The sequence below is a fragment of the Dromiciops gliroides genome, chromosome 2 (genome assembly GCF_019393635.1).
Source record: "Dromiciops gliroides isolate mDroGli1 chromosome 2, mDroGli1.pri, whole genome shotgun sequence".
Classification (NCBI taxonomy): Eukaryota; Metazoa; Chordata; class Mammalia; order Microbiotheria; family Microbiotheriidae; genus Dromiciops; species Dromiciops gliroides.
The window spans coordinates 641,039,550-641,061,155 of record NC_057862.1 but is presented as its reverse complement, the minus strand read 5'-3'; the positions used below and the strand labels follow the sequence as shown (position 1 = coordinate 641,061,155).

The following is a 21,606-nucleotide window of genomic DNA, read 5'->3' as shown; positions in this document are numbered from 1 at the left end:
GGACAAAGTGATTTCTCCTACCTCTAAAAAAAGGTCTGTAGATAAGTCTATATTACACCTAATTTCCAAAGCTTCAGAGCAGATGCTAATTTGAGTCAAAACTGGACTTCTCTTTTCACAAGGGAGGGTTCTCTTGGTGGAGACTAGTAACTATTACTAGAAACTAGTAATAGTAACTGCAATGTAGCAGCAATGTTTAAAAAAAAGACATCAACAAAACTTTAAAAAAATTATTTAAGAATCATGTATGCCAATGTTTTTGGGAAAATGAAAACTGACCCCCTTTGACTCTTACCTCCCCAGCTAGTAAGGCAATTTATATAATTTTTAATTAAATAAACAATTTAGAATCAACAGAGGTATAGCTAAACACTACAGTAAGACCAAGACAAGTCATTTTTTTCTCTCCAAGTGATTTCATTGAAAGCCTACCATGACAGTCATTGTATACATTTTTAAATGGTTTATGATTATGAAAATCCTTCATATGCGTGTACATGTGTATGCACATGCATGTGTGTGTGTTCATGTGTGTTGTGTAAGAGAGAGAGAGGACAGGGTGAAAGACAAAGACAGAAAGAGACAGAGATATATACAGACAGAAAGAGAAAGGAGAGAAAGTGAGTGAGAGAGAGAAGTGAAAGATGTTTGAGACAGTGCAACAAGATTAGAAAGTCACGATAAGCAAACATCTTGCTTATTCTATGAATAAATTGTTTTATATAAATTATTATAGCTATAGAAGAAATTTCCCAACTTTATCTCCAAATCATTTGGAAACATTAGGTTAAATCCAGATCCCACTGGAAATCTCGGATAATGAGAGAATCAGCATTACTTTGGGAGACTAAATGCACCAACCGACTTTGACTCTGGTCACCCCTTGGCTTCTCTCAGTGTGGTAGACACATGTTAGAGTATTGTCATACTGAAGGAGGACCAGCTATCACAAGCACAAGCTTGGGCACTGAATCAGTTCCCCAGGTGGAACCATTACCTTGGGCAATGTTTTGTTGGCTTCTCAAATTGACACAGCTCAGCAACCGTGCTATAACAATCCAGGTCCTGCACTGTGGGAAGAAACACAATGGAAAATGACCAAGTCATGAGCAAGACATTTTCCCTATCCTATAAAATGAAGGGCATGAATTTGTTGCTGTCGTTCATTCATCTCAGTCATGTCTGACTCTTCACAACCCTATTTTGGATTTTCTTGGCAAAGACACTGTAGTTCACCATTTCCTTCTCCAGCTCATTTGACAGATGAGGAAACCGAGGCAAACAGGGTTAAGCTAGTAAGCGTCTGAAGCCTGACTGGAACTCAGATCTTCCTGACTCCAGTCCTGGAATTCTATCCCCTGTACCTCCTAGCTACCCCAGGGCATGGATTAGATGATCTCTAAGATCCTTTCCTGTTCTAATGTTTTATGAATTGTTAGTATGTAAAACAGGTACCTTTACCATTAGCAGATAGGAGAACTCTAGCCCAGAAGTGATGTGACCCCTCTAACTTCCCACAGCTTGGTGGTGACAGATGCTAAATTCTGATTCCCAGCCTCAAATTCTCAATTCAATAAGCATTTTTTTTTTTGCAGGGCAATGAGGGTTAAGTGACTTGCCCAGGGTCACACAGATAGTAAGTGTCAAGTGTCTGAGGCTGAATTTGAACTCGGGTCCTTCTGAATCCAGGGCTGGTGCTTTATCCACTGTGGCACCTAGCTTCCCCTCAATAAGCATTTTAAAGCATTTTCTTATGTGCAAAGTACTTCGGGGATTTTCCAATAGAAATCTAAATTAATGTTTTTTTCTTTTTGTACAAAATGACTAATATGGAAATGTTTTGCATCTTTGCACATGTAAAACCTATATCTGATGACTTACCAGCTCAGGGAGGAAGGGAGGGAGGGAGGGATAGAATTTAGAACTCAAAACTTCAAATAAAAATATTAATTAAAAAAAATAGACATGACCATTTCAATATACAAAAAAGAGGACTGCATATGAAATGTACATTTTTGTTAGTGTTTAAAATGCATATTAAATGTTTAACATATAATTGAAAAAATGAAATACTATTTTTAAAAATGTTGAACATTAAAAAAAGAAATGTAAATTAACTTTTGTTATCTTATACAATAGGCAGATGGATGGAGCTGAAATCAGGAAGAAGCTGAGTTCAAATCCAACCCCAGACATTTGCTAGCTGTGTGACCCTGAGCAAGTCATTAGCTGAAATCTTCCTCAGTGTCCTCAGCAGTAAAATGGGGGTAATAATAGCAACTACCTCCCAGGGTTGTTTTGAAGATCAAATGAGGTGACATTGGTAAATCATTATGTAATTCTTAAAGGGCTATATAAATACTAGTTATTATTATATCCCATCAAAAGGCTTACCTGTTACTTTGGAAACCATGAATGCATTGGAAGCCTTATATTTACTGCAAAAACAAAAACAATAGAAAGGATTAGTATAATTACATTCTAAAATACAAATGAGATAGTTGGATTAGATGATCCCAAATGGTCTCTTCTGGCTCTGACATCCTACAATTCTTTATTTTGAAGTTGTACACAAAATATGTATGGGCTACAAACTCCAAGTGTGATCAGCTCTCCTGGAATTATAAATGTAGACTGGAAAAGGGAACTCTTGGGAATGATGGGAACAAAAGCAAGAGGCTAGTGAGGAAATGGATGCAAGTAGAGCTAAGGATTCGTGTTAAGGAATGGTAGAAAAATCAGGAGGTTGGATTAGATGAGGATCCCTGTGATGTAGAAGACAAAGTGCTAGGCTAGGAATCAGGAAAACCTGGGTTCAAAATAGGTTTCTAAAAGTTACTAGTTTCCAGATCCCAAGGCTTAACCCCAAGGCTAAGACCACTCAAGTGCTTAGAGCTTTGTCATCAGTAAAAGTGGATAATAATATCTGCATTACCTATTTCCCAGGGTTATCTGGGAATTAAATGAGGGTAATGGATATTAAGTACTTTGTAAACCTTCTAGTGTTATTATAATTACTAGATGAGTTTTTTATTCCTGCCCAGCACTAAAATGATGTGAATAGTTCATCACACCAGCTTCAACTGTCTTTTCCCATAGAGATCATCAACACTATTTCTGTATCTTTAAGAGGCAATGGAATCTTCTACCCTTGTTTACATTCCAACCCTTCTTCTCCAATAGACTGCCTCCTCCATCATCCCCACTCTCTGTTATCCTCAGTCTCTTCCTGTCTCCTGAGTGCTTCTCTGATGTACCAAATACACCCATGTCTCCTCATTGTTAAAAAAAACAACAACAACAACAGGGGCAACTAGGTGGTGCAGTGGATAGAGCACTGGCCCTGGATTCAGGAGTACCTGAGTTCAAATCCAGCCTCAGACACTCGACACTTACTAGTTGTGTGACCCTGGGCAAGTCACTTAACCCCCAATGCCCCCCCAAAAAACAAAAAACAAAACAAAAAACAACACAGCTTTATTTGATCCAAACATCCCCCATCATATTTGTCCTTCACCTCTATCCCCTTTCAGGGCTGAACTCTTCAAGAAATCCAAGAAACACTCAGTGACTCCACTTCTCCTCCCACTGTCTTCTAAATTCTCTGCAGTATATCTTCTTTCATTAAACTGAAACTGCTCTTTCCAAAGTGACCTATCATTTGCCAAATCTAACAGCCTTTTCTCAATCCTCATTCTTCTTGACCTCTGTATGTAGTCTTTGGTGTTGTTTTTTAATTTCTAAATTTATTTTAACATTCCTTTTTAAAAAAAAAAAATTTGAGTTCCAAATTCTCTCCTTCCCTCCCCACTGAGAAAACAAAGCAATAAGATATTATCTGTGTGTATTCTTTGACACTATTGAGCATCTACTTCTCCTGAATACTCTCCCCATTCTAAGTTTTTTGATACCTTTTTTCTCTCATTCTTCTCCTACCTGCATGACCAGTCATTCTCAGTCTCCTTTGCTGTATCTTCATCCAGGTTGTGCCAACTAACCATGAGTTTCCCCCATGATTCTATCTTGGGCCCTCTTTTCTTCTCCCTCTATATTAGCTTGATTGCTGATCCCTTCAACCCCAATGGTTTCAATTAACTTCTAAGCAGATGATTCTCTGTTTGTCCATCCTTATCCTCTCTCATGACCTCTAGTAACACATACACCCACTGGAACTGGATGGTCTACAGACATCTCAGACTCAATACATCAAAAAACACTTGTCATCTTTTCCCCAGCCCCACCCCAAGTCCTCCCCTCTTCCAAACTTCCCTATTTCTGTCACCGTCCCAGTGGCCCAGGCTCACAACCTTGGTGTGATGACTCCTTCATATGCTTTCTTCTCTGACATCACCTTCCAGCTACAATGTAGATACCTTGTATCACGTGGTAATTTTCATGCTTGTCTCTTCCATTCAAATGTAAGCTCATTGAGGACAGGGACTCATTTTGCTTTTGTTTGTATACCCAGTGTGGAGCATGTAGAAAGCTCTAAATAAATGCTTCCTGACTAATAAAATGACTAATGGGATCTGTCCATTTAGTCAGTGCTTTTTAAAAAATGTCATTGGTTTATGCAAAAGGACAATTCCCCTTTTTAAAAAAAATAACATAGGCAAGTGAAAGGGGGAGGGGAGAGAAGAAACTATAATTCCAATAGAATCAAGATAAAATTCAAGTAAAGAGTTACCTTAAAGATGCAATACCATTCCTTTCAGACCGAACAAAAAAGGGTGTCCTCCCATTCCTGGTGATGTCAACCAGACCTCCTTTATCATCTATGACACCAAAATGAATGGCAGCACGGCATATGCTTGATGACTAGGGAAAAAATGACAACACAGAGAGCTAGAGAGTCGATCATGATGGAAAACTCTTCTCAAGACAAGTAGTTTTACACAAGAATTTATTAATTTTTTTTTTTTTGGTGAGGCAATTGGGATTAAGTGACTTGCCCAGGGTCACACAGCTAGTAAGTGTCAAGTGTCTGAGGCCGGATTTGAACTCAGGTCCTCCTGAATCCAGGGCTGGTGCTCTATCCACTGCACCACCTAGCTGCCCCACAAGAATTTTTAACACAGGGTATTGATTCAGTATATCCTACTAAGCTGCAAAGATGGTTAGGACAGAATTAATGGATGCAAAAATACTTCATTCTACAATACAAGCACCAGGGCTCAGCTAGGTGGAACAGTGCATAAAGCATCAGCCTTGGATTCAGAAAGACCTGAGTTCAAATCCAGCCTCAGACACTTGACACTTACTAGCTGTGTGACCGTGGGCAAGTCACTTAACCCTCATCACTCCACCAAACAAAAAAAATACAACATGAACTCCATTTTGTTATTCTTTGGGCTTCTTATTCCTTGAAAGCCCCATGATCAGGGGGAAAAAAACCTTAAAATAATAAGAATCAGGGGCAAAGTTTCTCCTTCCCATCTTAGGAAGGATGAAACCAGACCTGTAACTATCTGTACAGGGAATCCCTAACTGAGAAAACTCCTACCAATGCAGGTTGACACCTTTTCTGAAATTTCTGGTCTTAGAGAATTAACTAAAACTAAAGCAATGAGAAAGGGGTAAAATAACTTGCCCATGATTCGGCAGCCAGCACATCAGAGATGGACCCTAAGCCTACATCTTCCTGGCTTCACAGCCAACTCTCTATTGACTATGCCCCATGTACGTAAAAGTGGGTTTGGTTTGGTTTTGTCTTGTTTTGTCTTGTCTTGTTTTGTTTTGTGTTAAGGCTGATCAACTTGCTGATCATTTCCAGTTTTGAGAACTGGTTTCCTAATCTTGTTGTGAGACTGTAAGGAATTCTTGCAGTTCAGCTCCCTAAATCCCAGGTACATCATTCTATGAATACAAAAGAAAGCTGTTCCACATCAAAATTTCTATTATTTCTGTTTCTATACAATTTGGCCCAAGCTACTTAAGAGGGCAATAAACAACACTTACACTTTCATATAGAACAGTTCCAAAAATCTTTGCCTTGTTGTTGAAACAGCCTGCTGGACACTGATACCTGTTTTAGAAGGAGGAAAAAAGCAACACATTATTTCTCAGGAGCAAATACTTTACTTAATTCTTAGCCAGATGACTTGATCCTTTTCATCCTTACTTTCTACAAGAGCCGTCTCCCAAAACAAGAGAACCTTACTCCTTTGGACACTGGTTAACTTTGAATTTGTGATAGATATGACAGGAGCTGGGTTGAAATTTACATTACTGCACCCTTCAATTTTACATATGAAGTTGAATTATGGACACAACATTAACAGTTAACCCACTTAAAAGCCAGTTTTATATGCTTTAAAGACATTATTTAGGACAACTAAGTAGCTCCATAGTTCATAGAGCTTTGGGCCTATAGTCAGGAAGACTCATCTTTCTGAGTTCAAATCTGGCCTCAAACACTCACTAGCTGTATGACGCTGGGTAAGTCACTTAACCCTGTTTGACTCAGTTTCCTCATCTGTAAAATGAGCTGGAGAAGGAAATGGCAAACCACTCCAGTATTTTTGCCAGGAAAACCCTAAATGGGCCATTGAAGAGTTAGATATAACTGAAACAACTGAGCAACAACGAAGACATCATTTACAAACAAATAAATTTTTAAAAAATCAAAGGAACTTGATAACCTCTAAGGTCCCTCACAGTTCTGACTATCAAAATTCAATAAAGTTAGAAAGAAAATTTCTTCAAGGTCTTATTGAGTATGATCTCCGCCCCCACCTCCTGCATTTTACAGATGAGGAAACTGAGGCTCAGAGATGTTAAATGACTTGCCTGGGGACATATAGGTAGTCATGACAGAAGTAGGATTTGAACCCAGATTTTCTGACTATAGTGTTGAGTGTTCTAAGGTGTTCTAAGGTCCTTAGGTTCACTGTTCTAAGATCCTTCCAGCTTTGATTTTCAATGATTCTATGAATGAATGTGGCAATTATATATCATTTTTACCTTTACTGTACTTAAAAATCAAAAAGTGTTAATTATTTTAAAAGATTCTACAATTTTAATTTTTCCTCTAGTTCAAAGATCTTTCCTCTGGTTAACCTAAACTAGTGATAAGTTCTCCTGTTATATCTTTTTCCAAATGAATTCAGCAGGGTTTGCAGAGTACAGTTTTTGTTTTTCAAGTAATAATAATGATGACATTTATATAGCATTTACTATGTGCCAAGCACTGTGCTTTAAAAGTATCAAGAAATTAATAGTATTTTACTAAACCCTCAAACCAGAATAAGTTTCCACCCAGATGGGTAGAAACAGAGATATTGGGTTAAAAACTTATATTGATAGAAATAGAATACAAATCTATGCCAAACATTGAGTAAATGGTGGCAGTCAATTGGATGCCAAGAGTTATTGTGGTCATGCATCACTTTTGCTTGTTTTTTTTTATCGTAAAAGTATTTTATTATTTTCCAGTTACATGTAAAATAGTTTCCAATATTCGTTTTCATAAGGTTTTTAGTTCCAAATTTTTCTCCCACTCCCCCTTCCTTTTCCCCTCTACAAGACAGAAAGCAATCTGCATGCATCACTTTTAACATGAAATAAGATGGAATTGTACTCTTGCTAAATTTGGCACCTAAGTTGTATTAAAATGTCACAAAAGTCATTTTCACAAAAACACTGATGAACTTATTGCTCTCTGAATGAGTCTAAAGGCCAATAAAGGCACTGGCCACAGGATGAGTCAAAACAAAAGGTTACCTGTTGCACGTGGACCCTTTACATTTGTCCCTCATTTTGGTCTCACATTTGATGATTTGTGCTAGGAGTTAAAAAAAATAGATCTGAGAAAAAAAAGTACAGGATAAAAACTAAAAAAAATCAACAAATCTAAACCTCCTAAATCATGCAAAAAAAGAACCTTTGAAAATCAAAGAAGAGGTAAACAGAATTGAAAGCAAAAAAAAAAACAAAACTTATTGAAATGAGCTTTTTAAAATCTAACAAAATAGACAAACTGTTAGGAAATTTGATCATAGAGGTGGAGGAGGGAAAGAAAGAAAATGGGAAAGTTGGAAGAAGAGAGGACAAAGATTATCAAAATTAAAAATGAAAAGAGAAATTTGAAATAGCTGAAGAATATGAAAAAAAATAACAAGGAGAAATCTCTCCAGAAGAAGACACATTCTGCAATTTTCCCACTGAATGTCAGGTTTGTGAAGGGCTGCCTTTAATGGAAAGGGGCAGCTACCTCAGACCCTCTTTTAAGGAGCACTGTACTGCATTCTTAATGCAACTAATGGGGCAAAGATGTTTTCATATAAAAACTCTCATGGAACACATGGATTGAAACAATGCTAGAAACTGAAGTGGTAAAAATCAAACCAGGTCTCCTGGCTTTGAGTCCATTGCCCTTCCCACCACTACCTCCTAAATAAAGCCTTCCCTAATGCCCCATCTAGTAACCATTTCTTCCTCCTCCAAATTCCCAAAGTCATGGGTCTATAGCTTTTTTTTATGACCACCTTTTACAAGAAGTTTTTCCCATAATTTCCCTTTACTCCCTTTTCCTCAATTCTAGTCCTTCCCTGTTAGTTATTCCACAGGTATCCTGTATATAGCTTGTTGGTATATATCTGTTTGCATGTTGTTTCTCTTATTAGATTGTAAGCTCCTTGAGGGCAGGGACTGTCTTTTGCCTCTTTTTGTATACCCGGCACTTGGCACAGTGCCAGGTACATAGTAGGCACTTAATAAGTGTTTATTGGTTGATTGATTGACCCTGACTCCTCTGTTTGTAGATGTGGCCCTAACTAGACCTTAGGCTTTCGTAAGAATTCTCCGATCATAGGAGTGCCTAATTATGACTTCAATGAACTGTTGGTAAATTAAGGGAGAGCTGGTGGACTAGAGGTAAGAAATGAGTCATACATTGTCAGACAGACAATGTGTTCATTGTTTCTTCTGGTAGTGCATCATTTGGGAAGAGGCAGGGTGACAAAGAGGAAGGAAAGAACCTCAATAAAACATGTAGTTAATTTTTTAAAAGGAGAAAATTGACTCTTGTCTTGCTCATCCTTATATTCTTCAATAGCACCCAGCATAGCTCCTAGGAATACATCTTCAGTTATATCTTTGAAAGCTTGGGTTAAAAAGAAGGCCACCCAAGTGCACCCCCAGGGCCAGGATTCTTACAGTGTTTAACAAAAATAAAGTAACTAATTCCTTAAAAAAAGAAAGGTCTAGGGTTTTACTTGGACACTCCACCCTACTGCCCAGTATTTGCCTGTTGGAGACCTCTCAATACTCCCTTGCCACTCGAGCAACCCAAGGGTTGGTTCTAATTGGAATGGGGGAGGAGGGAGCCATGGAACAAGGGTGTCTCTTACTCATATAATTGTCTGCAGTGGTTTTCTTGGGCTTGGTGGGTTTGGTTACTCTTGGTTGGATCCATACGTGTTTCTCCTCAGGAATCTGAGACATTTCCACCTCATTTGTTTCTTCAGTCTCAGGCTTCTGAATGTAAGTCTCATCTTATTTGTGGGAAGAAAAGAACATAACATATTAGTGTTAAAATCAAATGCATTTTGGAGAAAGACATATGTGTCTATCTGTGTGTGTTCCAAAAGTTCCCCAAAAGAACTTGATGTATTAGTGTTAAAGTCAAATGCCTCTTTTGGAAGGTTTTACACATACACACATGCATACACACATGCACACACACACACACACACACACACAGAGTGCCCCAAAAGTCTACTGAAAGCTTCTTTCGGGACACCCTGTGTATCTTACTAATGGGAGGCTTTATTTCACACAAAAAGATTCATTTCTAAACAGCTAGAAACCTTTCTGTATGAAAGGTCATACATGATCAAGTGGAATTCTACTAAGAAAGGGGAAGTGGTCAGGTCATGTTCACCGAGATTGCTTTGTACTTATGAATAACAGGCATGACATTTCCCAGGATGTTAGATATGGAGTTGGAAAGAGCTTTGAAGGTCATTTAATTTTTATATAGGGGGAAAAGAAGTTGAAGAGCTTGCCACGGTCATCAAGGAAAGAAGTAACAGAGTTAGGCTTTTAACCCAGAACCTCTGATTCTTCATCCAACAGTAAGGTCATTGAATTATTGAATCATTGTGTCACTGAAGTAATGTCACTGAATCATTAAATTATTTTGATTTTCTTTCAACGTCCTTGACTTCAGAATTTCCCAATTCAGCATAATGGAGAACATATCTGTCTACTGAATTGTCATTCAGTGAAATGTGCATTCCCTCTCGGCCCTGAGAACAGTTTGGGACCATCCCCATCTCTCAGCCAGAAGTCTGGTGTGAATCACGCCCAGAAGTGCTCAAAAGGATCCAACAGTCTGAGAGAGGCAGATTGGGAGGAAGGAATGAGGACTGAAGGAGCTTTGTAGCAGCAGCAAAGAGAAAAAAGCATCCCACCTGGGATATAATGAGCTCATCCAGAAACAATCAATGGCGAGAAACAGGAGGCAAAAGGAGGGAGTGAGAGAAGGCCTGGGCTAGAGCTGAGAAGGAAGAGATCCAAAGGGGCCACTGGAACCCGCCATCTATCTAAGAGCAGAAGAGTTGGGTTGAAACTAACAGTTGTACCCATCTCTTCTGGCACTGAGGGAAGCTTCCCCCAGTGGCCTGCTCTTTGCCCCTATCCTCCCTGTGCCTATCCAATAACAGACAGTACCATATACTCCACTTGTCACTTATACGTAGACATTTCCTGAGTCTGAATTTTTGCCTCAAAAAAACCAAAAAACAAACCAGAGATAAAATAATCCAAAATCCCACATACCAACTCCTTCCCTCCCTAAATTTGAGGAGTCAGAAAAGATTTTTTTTTTAATTAAGGGGAAAAAGCAGCAGTAACATCAACACTTGGAGACAAAACAGATAATTGTGTTCACATCTACATTCAATGCTCTGCAGAGACATTCTATTTGCAAACACTGCTTAGGTCAGTGCTTGCTATGTCTTCCTGGCTTCCTTCGTTCTCTTGAATGCAGCTAATAAAATGTTTGTTTTCCATTGAAAAACAAAAAAGGTGTAAGGAGAATAAGCCAGACTTTCTTCCTTGAGCCTTCCAGATTTTTATACCTCATAATCCCAGCTTTATTGAGTCTAATGTAGGTCAGTGAGTCAGTCAGAAACCTTTGAATACATACTGTGTGGAGAGAACTATGCTAAGAAAATGAAGACAATCCTTGCCCTTGAAGGACTTAAAACCTCATTGGAGGATGGAAAATTTGCATGTAAGAAAGTGGTAAGGACACTTGACTGAATAACATGCTTTTTATTTTAATAGAGTGGAACCAAGTATCCCTACAGTTAGCCACCGCAGCTCTGGGGAATTTCCATCCCCAAGTTTATTACAGGGTTTTTCTTTAGACTGCCTCTGCCTCTGGGCAGGTCTGGTAAGGGGGACATGAAGAGCTAAGAGGAATTTGGGAAGGGAACCTACTAGATTCAATTGGTATCCACTTTTTTTCTGTTCTAACCTAAATTTTCATTCACGTGGGGCTCCCTGAGTACAGTCACTTTCTACATCATGTAAGAACAAATCACTTGGAACTATAATATTTAAGAATGAGAGAAGTTGGGGCAGCTAGGTGGTGCAGTGGATAGAGCACCATCCCTGGAGTCAGGAGGACCTGAGTTCAAATCTGGCCTCAGACACTTAACACTTACTAGCTGTGTGACCCTGGGCAAGTCACTTAACCCCAATTGCCTCACTTAAAAAAAAAAAAGAATGTGAGAAGTTAAGAGATTTACCTGTTCTCAGGATTTGAACCCAGGATTTTCTGACTTCCTGGTTCTAACCACCATACCTCATTGCCTCTCACATGTAACACAGGACATCAAAATTGCGTAGGGCTTTATAATTTTTCAAAAGACTGTCACAAAATACCATTTTATTTGAGCCTCACAACTGCCCCCCAGGGAATAAGTAAAACAATATTAGGTTTAAAAAATAGTAGGAGGGGAAGCTAGGGGTACAGTGGATAGAGCACTGGCCCTGGAGTGAGGAGGACCTGAGTTCAAATCCGGCCTCAGACACTTGATACTTACTAGCTGTGTGACCCTGGACAAGTCACTTAACCCCAATTGCCTCACCAAAAAAAAAAAAATAGTAGGAAAGGGGCATGGTGCAAGTGAAACCAGATGACTTGGATTCAAATCCTGGCAATGTCATTTATTACCTGTATAAGGTGGAGCAAATCACACACAACTTCTCTGGGTATGAGTTTCCTCATCAGTGAAATGAGGAGATTGCACTAGATGACTTCTAATATTCCTTCTAACTCTAATTCAGTGATTCTATTATAGGTTGGCCTCAAAGCCTAGAAGGATTCACTGCTTTGTTCAACCATTTCAGTCGTGTCCAACTCTTCTTGAACTCATTTGGGGTTTTTTCTTGGCAGAGATACTTAAGTGGCTTGCCATTTCCTTCTCCAGATCATTTCACAAATGAGGAAACTGAGGCAGACAGCATGAAATGATTTGTCCAGGGTCACACAGCAAGTAAGTGTCTGAAGCTGGATTTGAACTCAGGAAGATGAGTCTTCCTGACTTCATGCCTGGCTCTCTATCCACTGTGCCTCTTAGTTGCCCAAGGTATGTATGCACCTACATACACACATAAAAGCAACTTAAGCAAAGGTCTGAAGTGAATGTCTCACCTAAGGGCTCATGTTTCTGTGCCCTTGCCCTTCCCATTCATTTGAATAGAGAGTCAAAAGACTACTAGGATTGAAAAACCTAAAGGGGCAGAACCAGTCATTGATGGTTTACCAGAAAGGCGGTTGCTAAAATAATGCCAAATGGGTATAATTTGACAATCGGACATTATGCAGAGTTTCTCAAGGACTTTCTCCTCTTCCCAGGAGCATGCCAAAGATTATGAAGGAAATGGTCTGCTGTGACTTTTCTTACTATATTATTTTATTAAATGCCTTTTTAAAAAAAAAATCATGTCCTCTGGCTGACTAGCAAATGCAAATACACTTGTGGGGGCTCATGGGCTACAGTTTAAAGCTGATTTGAATAGAGTCCCTTGACCCTGGCATGGCTGGAAAAACTCATATTCAAGTTGGGGTGTAGATACCACCAGATACCACATTATCACTATCCTCATCTGATGGTCAAGAACAGACACAGCAAAGGTGAGTGAATTATCCATGGTCATTGAATATTTAATGGCATTCAAGTAGAATATAATTACCTCGAGGGCCAGAACTGTTTTGTTTTGTTTTGTTTTTGTTTTTGTTTCATATCTCTAGGACCTAGAATGGTGCCTTCCAAATTGTATGAATTTAACAGAAGTTTAATGGTTTGGATTAGAGCCAGGACTAGCACCTGATTCTCTAGACTGTTTAGGTTCTCTCTGTGATCTTTCCATGATGTTATATCGCTTCAATTCAATCAAGTAAATATTTATTGAGGATCTACTACTTAGTGCTAGGCACTAAGGAGATAGTGACACAGTCCCTGTCGAGGAAGTTAAATTGTCCTAAGGGGAGGTCTGACACTTCTAAGATAAGTATAATACACATTATAGCACAAGGAGGACAGAGCAGAGATCCATGCAGAGTACTCCAGGATAATTTGAGGAGAGACAGGGCACTTTTGGACTTCCCAGTACATTATAGAGTTGGGGCTGCTAGGTGGCACAGTGAATAGAGTGCTGAGCTGGAAATCAGGAAGACATTCCTGAGTTCAAATCTGGCCTCAGACACTTACTAGTTATGTGACCCTGGGCAAGTCACTTCACCCTGTTTACCTCAGTTTCCTCATCTGTAAAATGAACTGGAGAAGGAAATGGCAAATCACTCCACTATCCTTCCCAAAGGACCCCAAATGGGGTCACATAGAGTCAGACATGACTGAAAGGACTCAACAAGAACAAAAATATTACAGAGTTAAGAGACTGTATTAAGAGGTATGAAGCTGTTTGTGAAACCATACTTTAAAAGACAAAGAAATTATGCTCCTTTGATGACAAAGTGTACAGTCATAAGAGCATGGCTTTGAAACCAGAAGGAATGATCAAAGTCATTATGACAATCCCTTCATTTAATAGATGAGAGAATGGGACCCACAGAGGCTAAGTCATTTATTAGACAGTAGCAAATGACAGAGCCAGGATTTGAACCCAGATCCTAGCCCTCTTGCCCCTACCCGGCCCCTTCTGTGTGCTATTGAACCTGATATTCTAGGGGTCCATGGACCTCCATGAGTTCTGCAGATGGATTTTCAGGGTATCCATGAACTTGGATGGGAAAAAAATTTAAATCTTTATTTCCATACTATTGGCCTTCTTTGTGATTGCATTTTGTTTCATGCATTTAAAAATAAGCTTCTCAAAAGGGGTCCACAAGTTTCACCAGATTGCCCAAGGGATCCTTGATGCAAGATGGGTTAAGAACACCTGTCTCAAGCCATCAGGCCAACCCCTGATAAAAGGTGTTCAGCTGGCTAGGGATAATGAAGAAAGGAACTTTGACTTCTGATGTTATTCTATGAATGGCCATTTGCTCTGATTCAGCAGCATTCAGGGATGTGAACAACATTGAACACAATACAGCTTTATTATCTTCAGTTCAATTCTCTCACACCAAGGAAAGCTCGGCTCTCTGTTCCCCCTTTAACTGTTCACAAAAACTGAGAGCAGGGGGCAGCTAGGTGGCACAGTGGCTAAAGCACCAACCCTGGATTCAGGAAGACCTGAGTTCAAATATGGCCTCAGACACTTGACACTTACTAGCTGTGTGACCCTGGACAAGTCACTTAACCCTCATTGCCCTGGGGGAAAAAAACTGGGAGCAAATGGAATACTTGTAAAGGCTTTTGACCCTATCATCTTACTCCTATCTATGTATCCCAAGGAGGTCAAGGACAAAAAAAAAAAAAAGCTCAATATATACCTAAATATTCTTAAAGGCACTTTTCAGGGTGGCAGCAATGAAGGGGGTACCCACTGATCAGGGAACAAATGGCTACTGTGGCTGTAAGGGAATATTACTGTGCAATGAGAAATGACAGAATGCCAGGAAACATGGAAGATTTACATGAACTGAGGCAGAGTGAAATAAGGACAATATTGACCACAATGCAAATTGAAAAGGTCACTAACATGGAGTGAAAAACCAATGCTGAACTTAGATATCAAAAAGGACTGACTGTGATTCGGCAGGACCCCATGGTTGACGCAGGTCTAAACCACCTGGAGCCTCGCTGTTCTGACCAGATGTCACTTCCCCTCCACCCCCACCCCGAGTCTCACCCTGCCTTCTTTAGGGACTTGCAGTTGTTAAGCAAAACAATAGCTGGTGAGACTGTGTGCCTCCCATAAGACTCCCTCCCAGTTGAAATGTATTTAACCCAGGGGCAGCTAGGTGGTGCAATGGATAAAACACCAGCCCTGGATACAGGAGGACCTGAGTTCAAATCCGGCCTCAGACACTTGACACTTACTAGCTGTGTGACCCTGGGCAAGTCATTTAACCCTCATTACCCCACAAAAAAGAAAAAATAGGAAAAAAAAAAAAAGGTATTTAACCCCACCCTCCTCTGTCTTTCCTGGACAATTCAGTACTTTGGTGCTGAGTAGTATCCAGAATGGCAATTTCCCTTGTCTGGATTCATAGCCCTAGAAAATAAAGAGGGAACCATTCCTCCCTCCTTTCATAGAGATGTGGGACATCATGCTTTTCTTTGTTATAGGGGAATTCTTTGAAGGGGGAGAGAGGCCCAGTCATTGCCAGAAATAACTGTTGTGTCAAATCAAAAGGGGTCAGTAAAATATTTTTCATTTAAAGGCTCATACCTCGGTAGCAGAGGTTATTCCTGCAGCCTCCACCATAACTGGGCGGACATTCCGAGCAGGGCCGGCCATTTCTATAAGGAGCCTCTCCAATCCAATTTCCCCTGAAGAAAAGCAGAAAATAACCGTCAAACATACTTCCAAGATCTTCACACCGTGCCACTGCCCCAGAGGGGGCCAGCTACCTGATTCTGGCCCTGCCTGAGATCTCCAAACTGCACCTCCAAAGGCAGCAGGAATTAGGGGCAAATGAATGTTTCCACTGTTTGTAAAACGGCAGACAGCACTCAAAACGGAAGACCAAAAAAAAAAAAAAAAAAGGCTGCTGGCCTGGGCTCTTTCCATGAACTTATAGTCTGCAGCTTTCGAGCATAGACGGCGGCTGAGTAAACGGACAGACATACAGTGGGGCCCCTTTTCAGTCCACGACTGTGCAGTCGCAATTTGTGTTTGCCCTCGAATACCAGCCCAGCCACAAATGTTTCCTTAGTCCCGCCACTGAAACGGCACCCAACACGCACTGGGCTCAAAACATAAAGTCTTTCCATTTTAGAGTTTGCAGAATTTTCCCCTGTAAAAGTCATTTCAGAAATGAAAAAGCAGGGTTCCCAGCCTTAAATGTCAAAAAGCAAAGGTTCACAAGAGAGCAGCTCATACCATTAACAAAAACTTGATAAAGACAAATCACTCTGAAGGACTTAAGAACTTGGTGCTTAGCATGGCGTCTGGCACATAGTAGGTGCTTAATAAATGCTATGGGAAGCTAGGTGGCATAATGGATAGCGCCCCAGGCCTGGAATCAGGAAAACCTGAGTTCAGATGTGCCCTCAGATACTAGCTGTGTGACCCCAGACAAGTCATTTACGCCTGTTTGCCTCAGTTTCCTCTTCCATCAAATGAGCTGGAGAAGGAAATGAGAAACCACTCCAGTATCTTTGCCACGAAAACCCCAAAGGGGGTCATGAAGAGTCAGACATGACTGAAATGACTCAACAACAACAGTGAATGTTTATTGACTGATAATTCTGACCAAACCTATAACCAACCATGATTCCAAAAGACTTGAGATGAAGCAGGCTACCCACCCCCTGACTCAGGACTCAGGACATAGAATGAACATGGGCAATGGGAAGAATTGATTTGTTTGACTATGTGTATTTGTTATAAAGTGTTATTTTTTTTAATTTTTTTTTTTTTTAGTGAGGCAATTGGGGTTAAGTGACTTGCCCAAGGTCACACAGCTAGTAAGTGTTAAGTGTCTGAGGCCGGATTTGAACTCAGGTACTCCTGATTCTAGGGCCGGTGCTCTATCCACTGAGCCACCTAGTTGCCCTAAAGTGTTATTTTTTTTAAATGGGTTGACAGGAGAAAATAAATATTGGCTAATTGAGAAATATAAATTAAATATTTATATATTAAAGTTTACTTTTTTTTAACGTATATGATCATTGATTAAGATCTGGAAAGAACTTTCAAGACCATCCAATTCAAGATCATTACTTTAGTCAAAGAAAGTGAGGCTTGAGAGATCAAGTGACTCGTCCAGCATTCCACAAGCAGCAAATAGCAGAGTCAAGATGTGACTCCAAGTCCAGCACACTCTTCATGAGGGACGGAGTGTGTTCATCTAAAGGTGTGATCTAAAGGATTCCAGCCAGCCAGAAAAGCATCTGGACCAAAGGATTTAGAATCCCAAGGGATCCTGGAGATGGGCTGATCCAATCCTCTCATTTTACCAAAGAGTGATTCGTCTAAGATCATGGGTGATTAAAAAAGAATGAGAAGCCAAACTCTTGTGCTTTTTTTAGATGAAGGGGCAAAAACATGGATTCCTGACTGGTAACCATGAGTAGGAAATTCCTGTGTGATGGAATGAAGGAAGGAAGGAAGGAAGGAAGGAAGGAAGGAAGGAAGGAAGGAAGGAAGGAAGGAAGGAAGGAAGGAAGGAAGGAAGGAAGGAAGGAAAAAAGGAAGGAAGGAAGGAAGGAAGGAAGGAAGGAAGGAAGGAAGGAAGGAAGGAAGGAAGGAAGGAAAAAAGGAAGGAAGGAAGGAAGGAAGGAAGGAAGGAAGGAAGGAAGGAAGGAAGGAAGGAAGGAAAAAAGGAAGGAAGGAAAAAAGGAAGGAAGGAAGGAAGGAAGGAAGGAAGGAAGGAAGGAAGGAAGGAAGGAAGGAAGTAAGGAAGGAAGGAAGGAAGGAAGGAAGGAAGGAAGGAAGGAAGGAAGGAAGGAAGGAAGGAAGGAAGGAAGGAAGGAAGGAAGGAAGGAAGGAAGGAAGGAAGGAAGGAAGGAAGGAAGGAAGGAAAAAAGGAAGGAAGGAAAAAAGGAAGGAAGGAAGGAAGGAAGGAAGGAAGGAAGGAAGGAAGGAAAAAAGGAAGGAAGGAAAAAAGGAAGGAAGGAAGGAAGGAAGGAAGGAAGGAAGGAAGGAAGGAAGGAAGGAAAAAAGGAAGGAAGGAAGGAAGGAAGGAAGGAAGGAAGGAAGGAAGGAAGGAAGGAAGGAAGGAAGGAAGGAAGGAAGGAAGGAAGGAAGGAAGGAAAAAAGGAAGGAAGGAAGGAAGGAAGGAAGGAAGGAAGGAAGGAAGGAAGGAAGGAAGGAAGGAAGGAAGGAAGGAAGGAAGGAAGGAAGGAAGGAAGGAAGGAAGGAAGGAAGGAAGGAGGGAGGGAAGGAAAAAAGGAAGGATGAATATACACATATATACATGGTATGTATAATTTATTATATATGTATGTATGTGTGCATATATATGCAGACTCAGCAAAAGTACAGATGTTATCCGCTTATTTGTGGTACCTAAAACTCTACCCTAGACAAGTCCGGGTGCCCCTGCTACACATCCCACATGAAGATCATGTTTGAGGTTAGCATCTAATAATGAGAATAGGTTCCTTTTCTTTTTTTTCTCTCTCTCTCTCAGGCTCCTGATGTCATCAGAGAAAAGTGAGAACCCTAGGCATTGTGGGAATACATCCTTGAAATTTCACTGGAAGTCAGTGGATATCTGTGATTCATTTTAGAAATGTGTTTTCCTAGCCAACTTTCTAGGAACAGGCCTCTTCTTAAAAGCAAAAGCCATGGATCGGGCCTCTAGTATGTTTTGAAATACTGTGTAAAATACTGCCTGAATACAATAGACCCACAGCTGTTGCTAAACTATATCACACAGAACAAAACCAAAATGAGCACACCCCAAACTGGGGAATGGCTGACAAATCATGGTATATGAGTGCAAAAGGATCTTGCTGTGCCTTAAGAAATGATGACTGAGGGGGGCAGCTAGGTGGCACAGTGGATAAAGTACTGGCCCTGAATTCAGGAGGACCTGAGTTCAAATCTGGCCTCAGACACTTGACACTTACTACCTGTGTGACCCTGGGCAAGTCACTTAGCCCTCATTGCGCCACACAAACAAATAAAACCAAAAAAAAGAAAAAAAAAGAAATGATGACTGAGGATTTCAGAGAACCTTCAGAATACTTGCATGAGCAGATCCAGAAAGAAGCAAACAGAACCATAAGAACAATATTTACAAAGACCAGATAATTTTCCTTTTTTTGGGGGGGGGTGGCGATGAGGGTTAAGTGACTTGCCCAGGGTCACACAGCTAGTAAGTGTCAAGTATCTGAGGCCAGATTTGAACTCAGGTCCTCCTGAATCCAGGGCCGGTGCTTTATCCACTGTAGTACCACCTAGCTGCCCCCAAGACCAGATAATTTTCGAGGAAAAATCATTGAAACATCAGAACTCTGATTAATCTCATACTCCAGAGGATGGATAAGAAACCATACTTCTCTTGGTAAAGAGGGGGTGAGCTACACGGACAGAATTAAGCCCAAACCACATTTTCCCTGTTTTCATTGATTCTACTATTTTTGTTACCGTTATGAAGGAGGGTCCTATTGGGGGTGGATTATTGTTTTTTTAAATATGTATTTTTAAAGGTATAAACATTTTTTTTCAAAAATAATTTAGATACACATCTGTACATGCAGACACATGCATAAATATGTTTAAAAGAGGCAGCATGGATAGAATAGTGGATGGAGAACCATCCTCAAAGACCTGGGGTTAAGTCTTGCCTCTCACATATCTTGACTGTGGGGACCCTGGACAATTCACCTCACAGTGTCCTAGGCCAGAGGCATCAAATTCCTTCTGAAACATTCCCCAGTGCAGCCCAAACCAGATTGAAATATAACTGGGCGGGGGGGGGGGGGGGGGGGGGAGGGGCAGCTAGGTGGCGCAGTGGATAGAGCACTGGCCCTGGATTCAGGAGTACCCGAGTTCAAATCCGGCCTCAGACCCTTGACACTTACTAGCTGTATGACCCTGGGCAAGTCACTTAATCCTAACTGCCTCACCAAAAGAAAAAGAAAGAAAGAAATATAACTGGAAAATGTTTGACAAAATAAACACTCAACATAGATAATGTTAATTTGTGGTTTTCTAAGTCAACATGTGGCCATGATGGATCTGTTTCTATTTGAGTTTGACTTTATTGCTCTAGGAAATCCTCCAAGACTATCAGTTATGAAGGTGCTCATCTGCATTGGTAGGGAGAATTGCCCCCATCAGGGAGCTCCTCATAACAGTGAAGTCAGGGTGTTTAAACAGGGATCCAAAAATAAGGTCAGGTGGGGAGGAGTGATCCAAAGTCTGAACAGTCTCAGGCTAATGAGGATGAAGGGAGGGAGGGAGAAAGAGAGAGAGCAAGAGAGAGGGAGGGAGGGGAGAGGATGAGAGATAAGTAGAATTAATTCTCAATGTAGAATCATGGGATCTGAATTTGAATCCTGACTCAGAAACTTATCCTCTGTGTGACCTGTGGCAAAACACTTACCTTATCTGGGTCTCACACTCCTCATCTGTAAAATGGGAGAAGATGGATTTGACTCTATAAGAACTTTTCTAGCTCTAAATCTGGGATCCTTACATGGCCTGGGATAGAGGTTCTCATTTCCCTGCATTCTCCCTGGATGTTTAAGGCAATTGGGGTTAAGTGACATGCCCAGGATCACACAGCTAGTGCCACGTGTGTGAGGTCAGGTTAGAACTCAAGTTCTCCTGACTCCAGGGCCAGTGTTCTATTCACTGTGCCACCTAGCTACCCCACCCCCCAATCCCACCCATAGTATCTAGCAGAAAGTTCTGCACACTCTATGGGCCCAAAGACAAGCCAATTGACCATGGGTGGCTCTGAACAAATGAAGAGCTGTGTCTATGAAGGCAGGACTAACTAACCAGCGTATGTTGGAATGTGTGTATTAAGAGTCGCTGGGGGAGGGGGCAGCTAGTTGGTTCAGTGGATAAAGCACCACCCCTGGATTCAGGAGGACCTGAGTTCAAATCTGGCCTCAGATACTTGACACTTGTTAGCTGTGTGACCCTGGGCAAGTAGCTTAACCCTCATTGCCCCACAAAAAAAAAAAAAAGAGTAGCTGGGGGAGGGGAAGAGAGGAAAGAAAAAGAAAGTCAAATAAATTTGTCTCCTATTATGGAATTTTCCGTACTCCATACTCCCTGGGTAATGATGTAACCCACGCTGCTCTCCTCGGAGCCTGCCCCTAAAATGCTACCACAGATATGCAAAGTATTCTCACAGGACTTCATTTTCCTTCCAACCTCAGCTATGGGCCACCCTACCACAGCCAAGTCTGACGGAAAACCAAGAGAAGATGTTTCCATGTCAGCCAATCCTTTCCAAACAGCAGGCTATATACTGGGTTAGCTGTTCCCTAATCTACAGCCCAGACTTCCCATTCATCTACAACTACCATTCACTTTGAATGCATGAATGAATGA

At 40.8% G+C, this 21,606-nt stretch overlaps 1 protein-coding gene across 1 annotated transcript in view; it reads right to left on the bottom strand.

Annotated features, from left to right (window-relative positions):
- CRISPLD2 (cysteine rich secretory protein LCCL domain containing 2) overlaps positions 1–21,606 on the bottom strand; it is an 89,613-nt gene that overhangs the window by 28,507 nt on the left and 39,500 nt on the right. The window contains exons 6-12 of the mRNA XM_043981132.1: positions 15,814–15,914; positions 9,351–9,494; positions 7,723–7,783; positions 5,959–6,025; positions 4,688–4,818; positions 2,395–2,438; positions 998–1,070 (exon numbers count right to left, since the gene is read on the bottom strand). Coding sequence (XP_043837067.1) covers positions 998–1,070; positions 2,395–2,438; positions 4,688–4,818; positions 5,959–6,025; positions 7,723–7,783; positions 9,351–9,494; positions 15,814–15,914 — 621 coding nt within the window. The remainder of the gene's footprint in view (positions 1–997; positions 1,071–2,394; positions 2,439–4,687; positions 4,819–5,958; positions 6,026–7,722; positions 7,784–9,350; positions 9,495–15,813; positions 15,915–21,606) is intronic.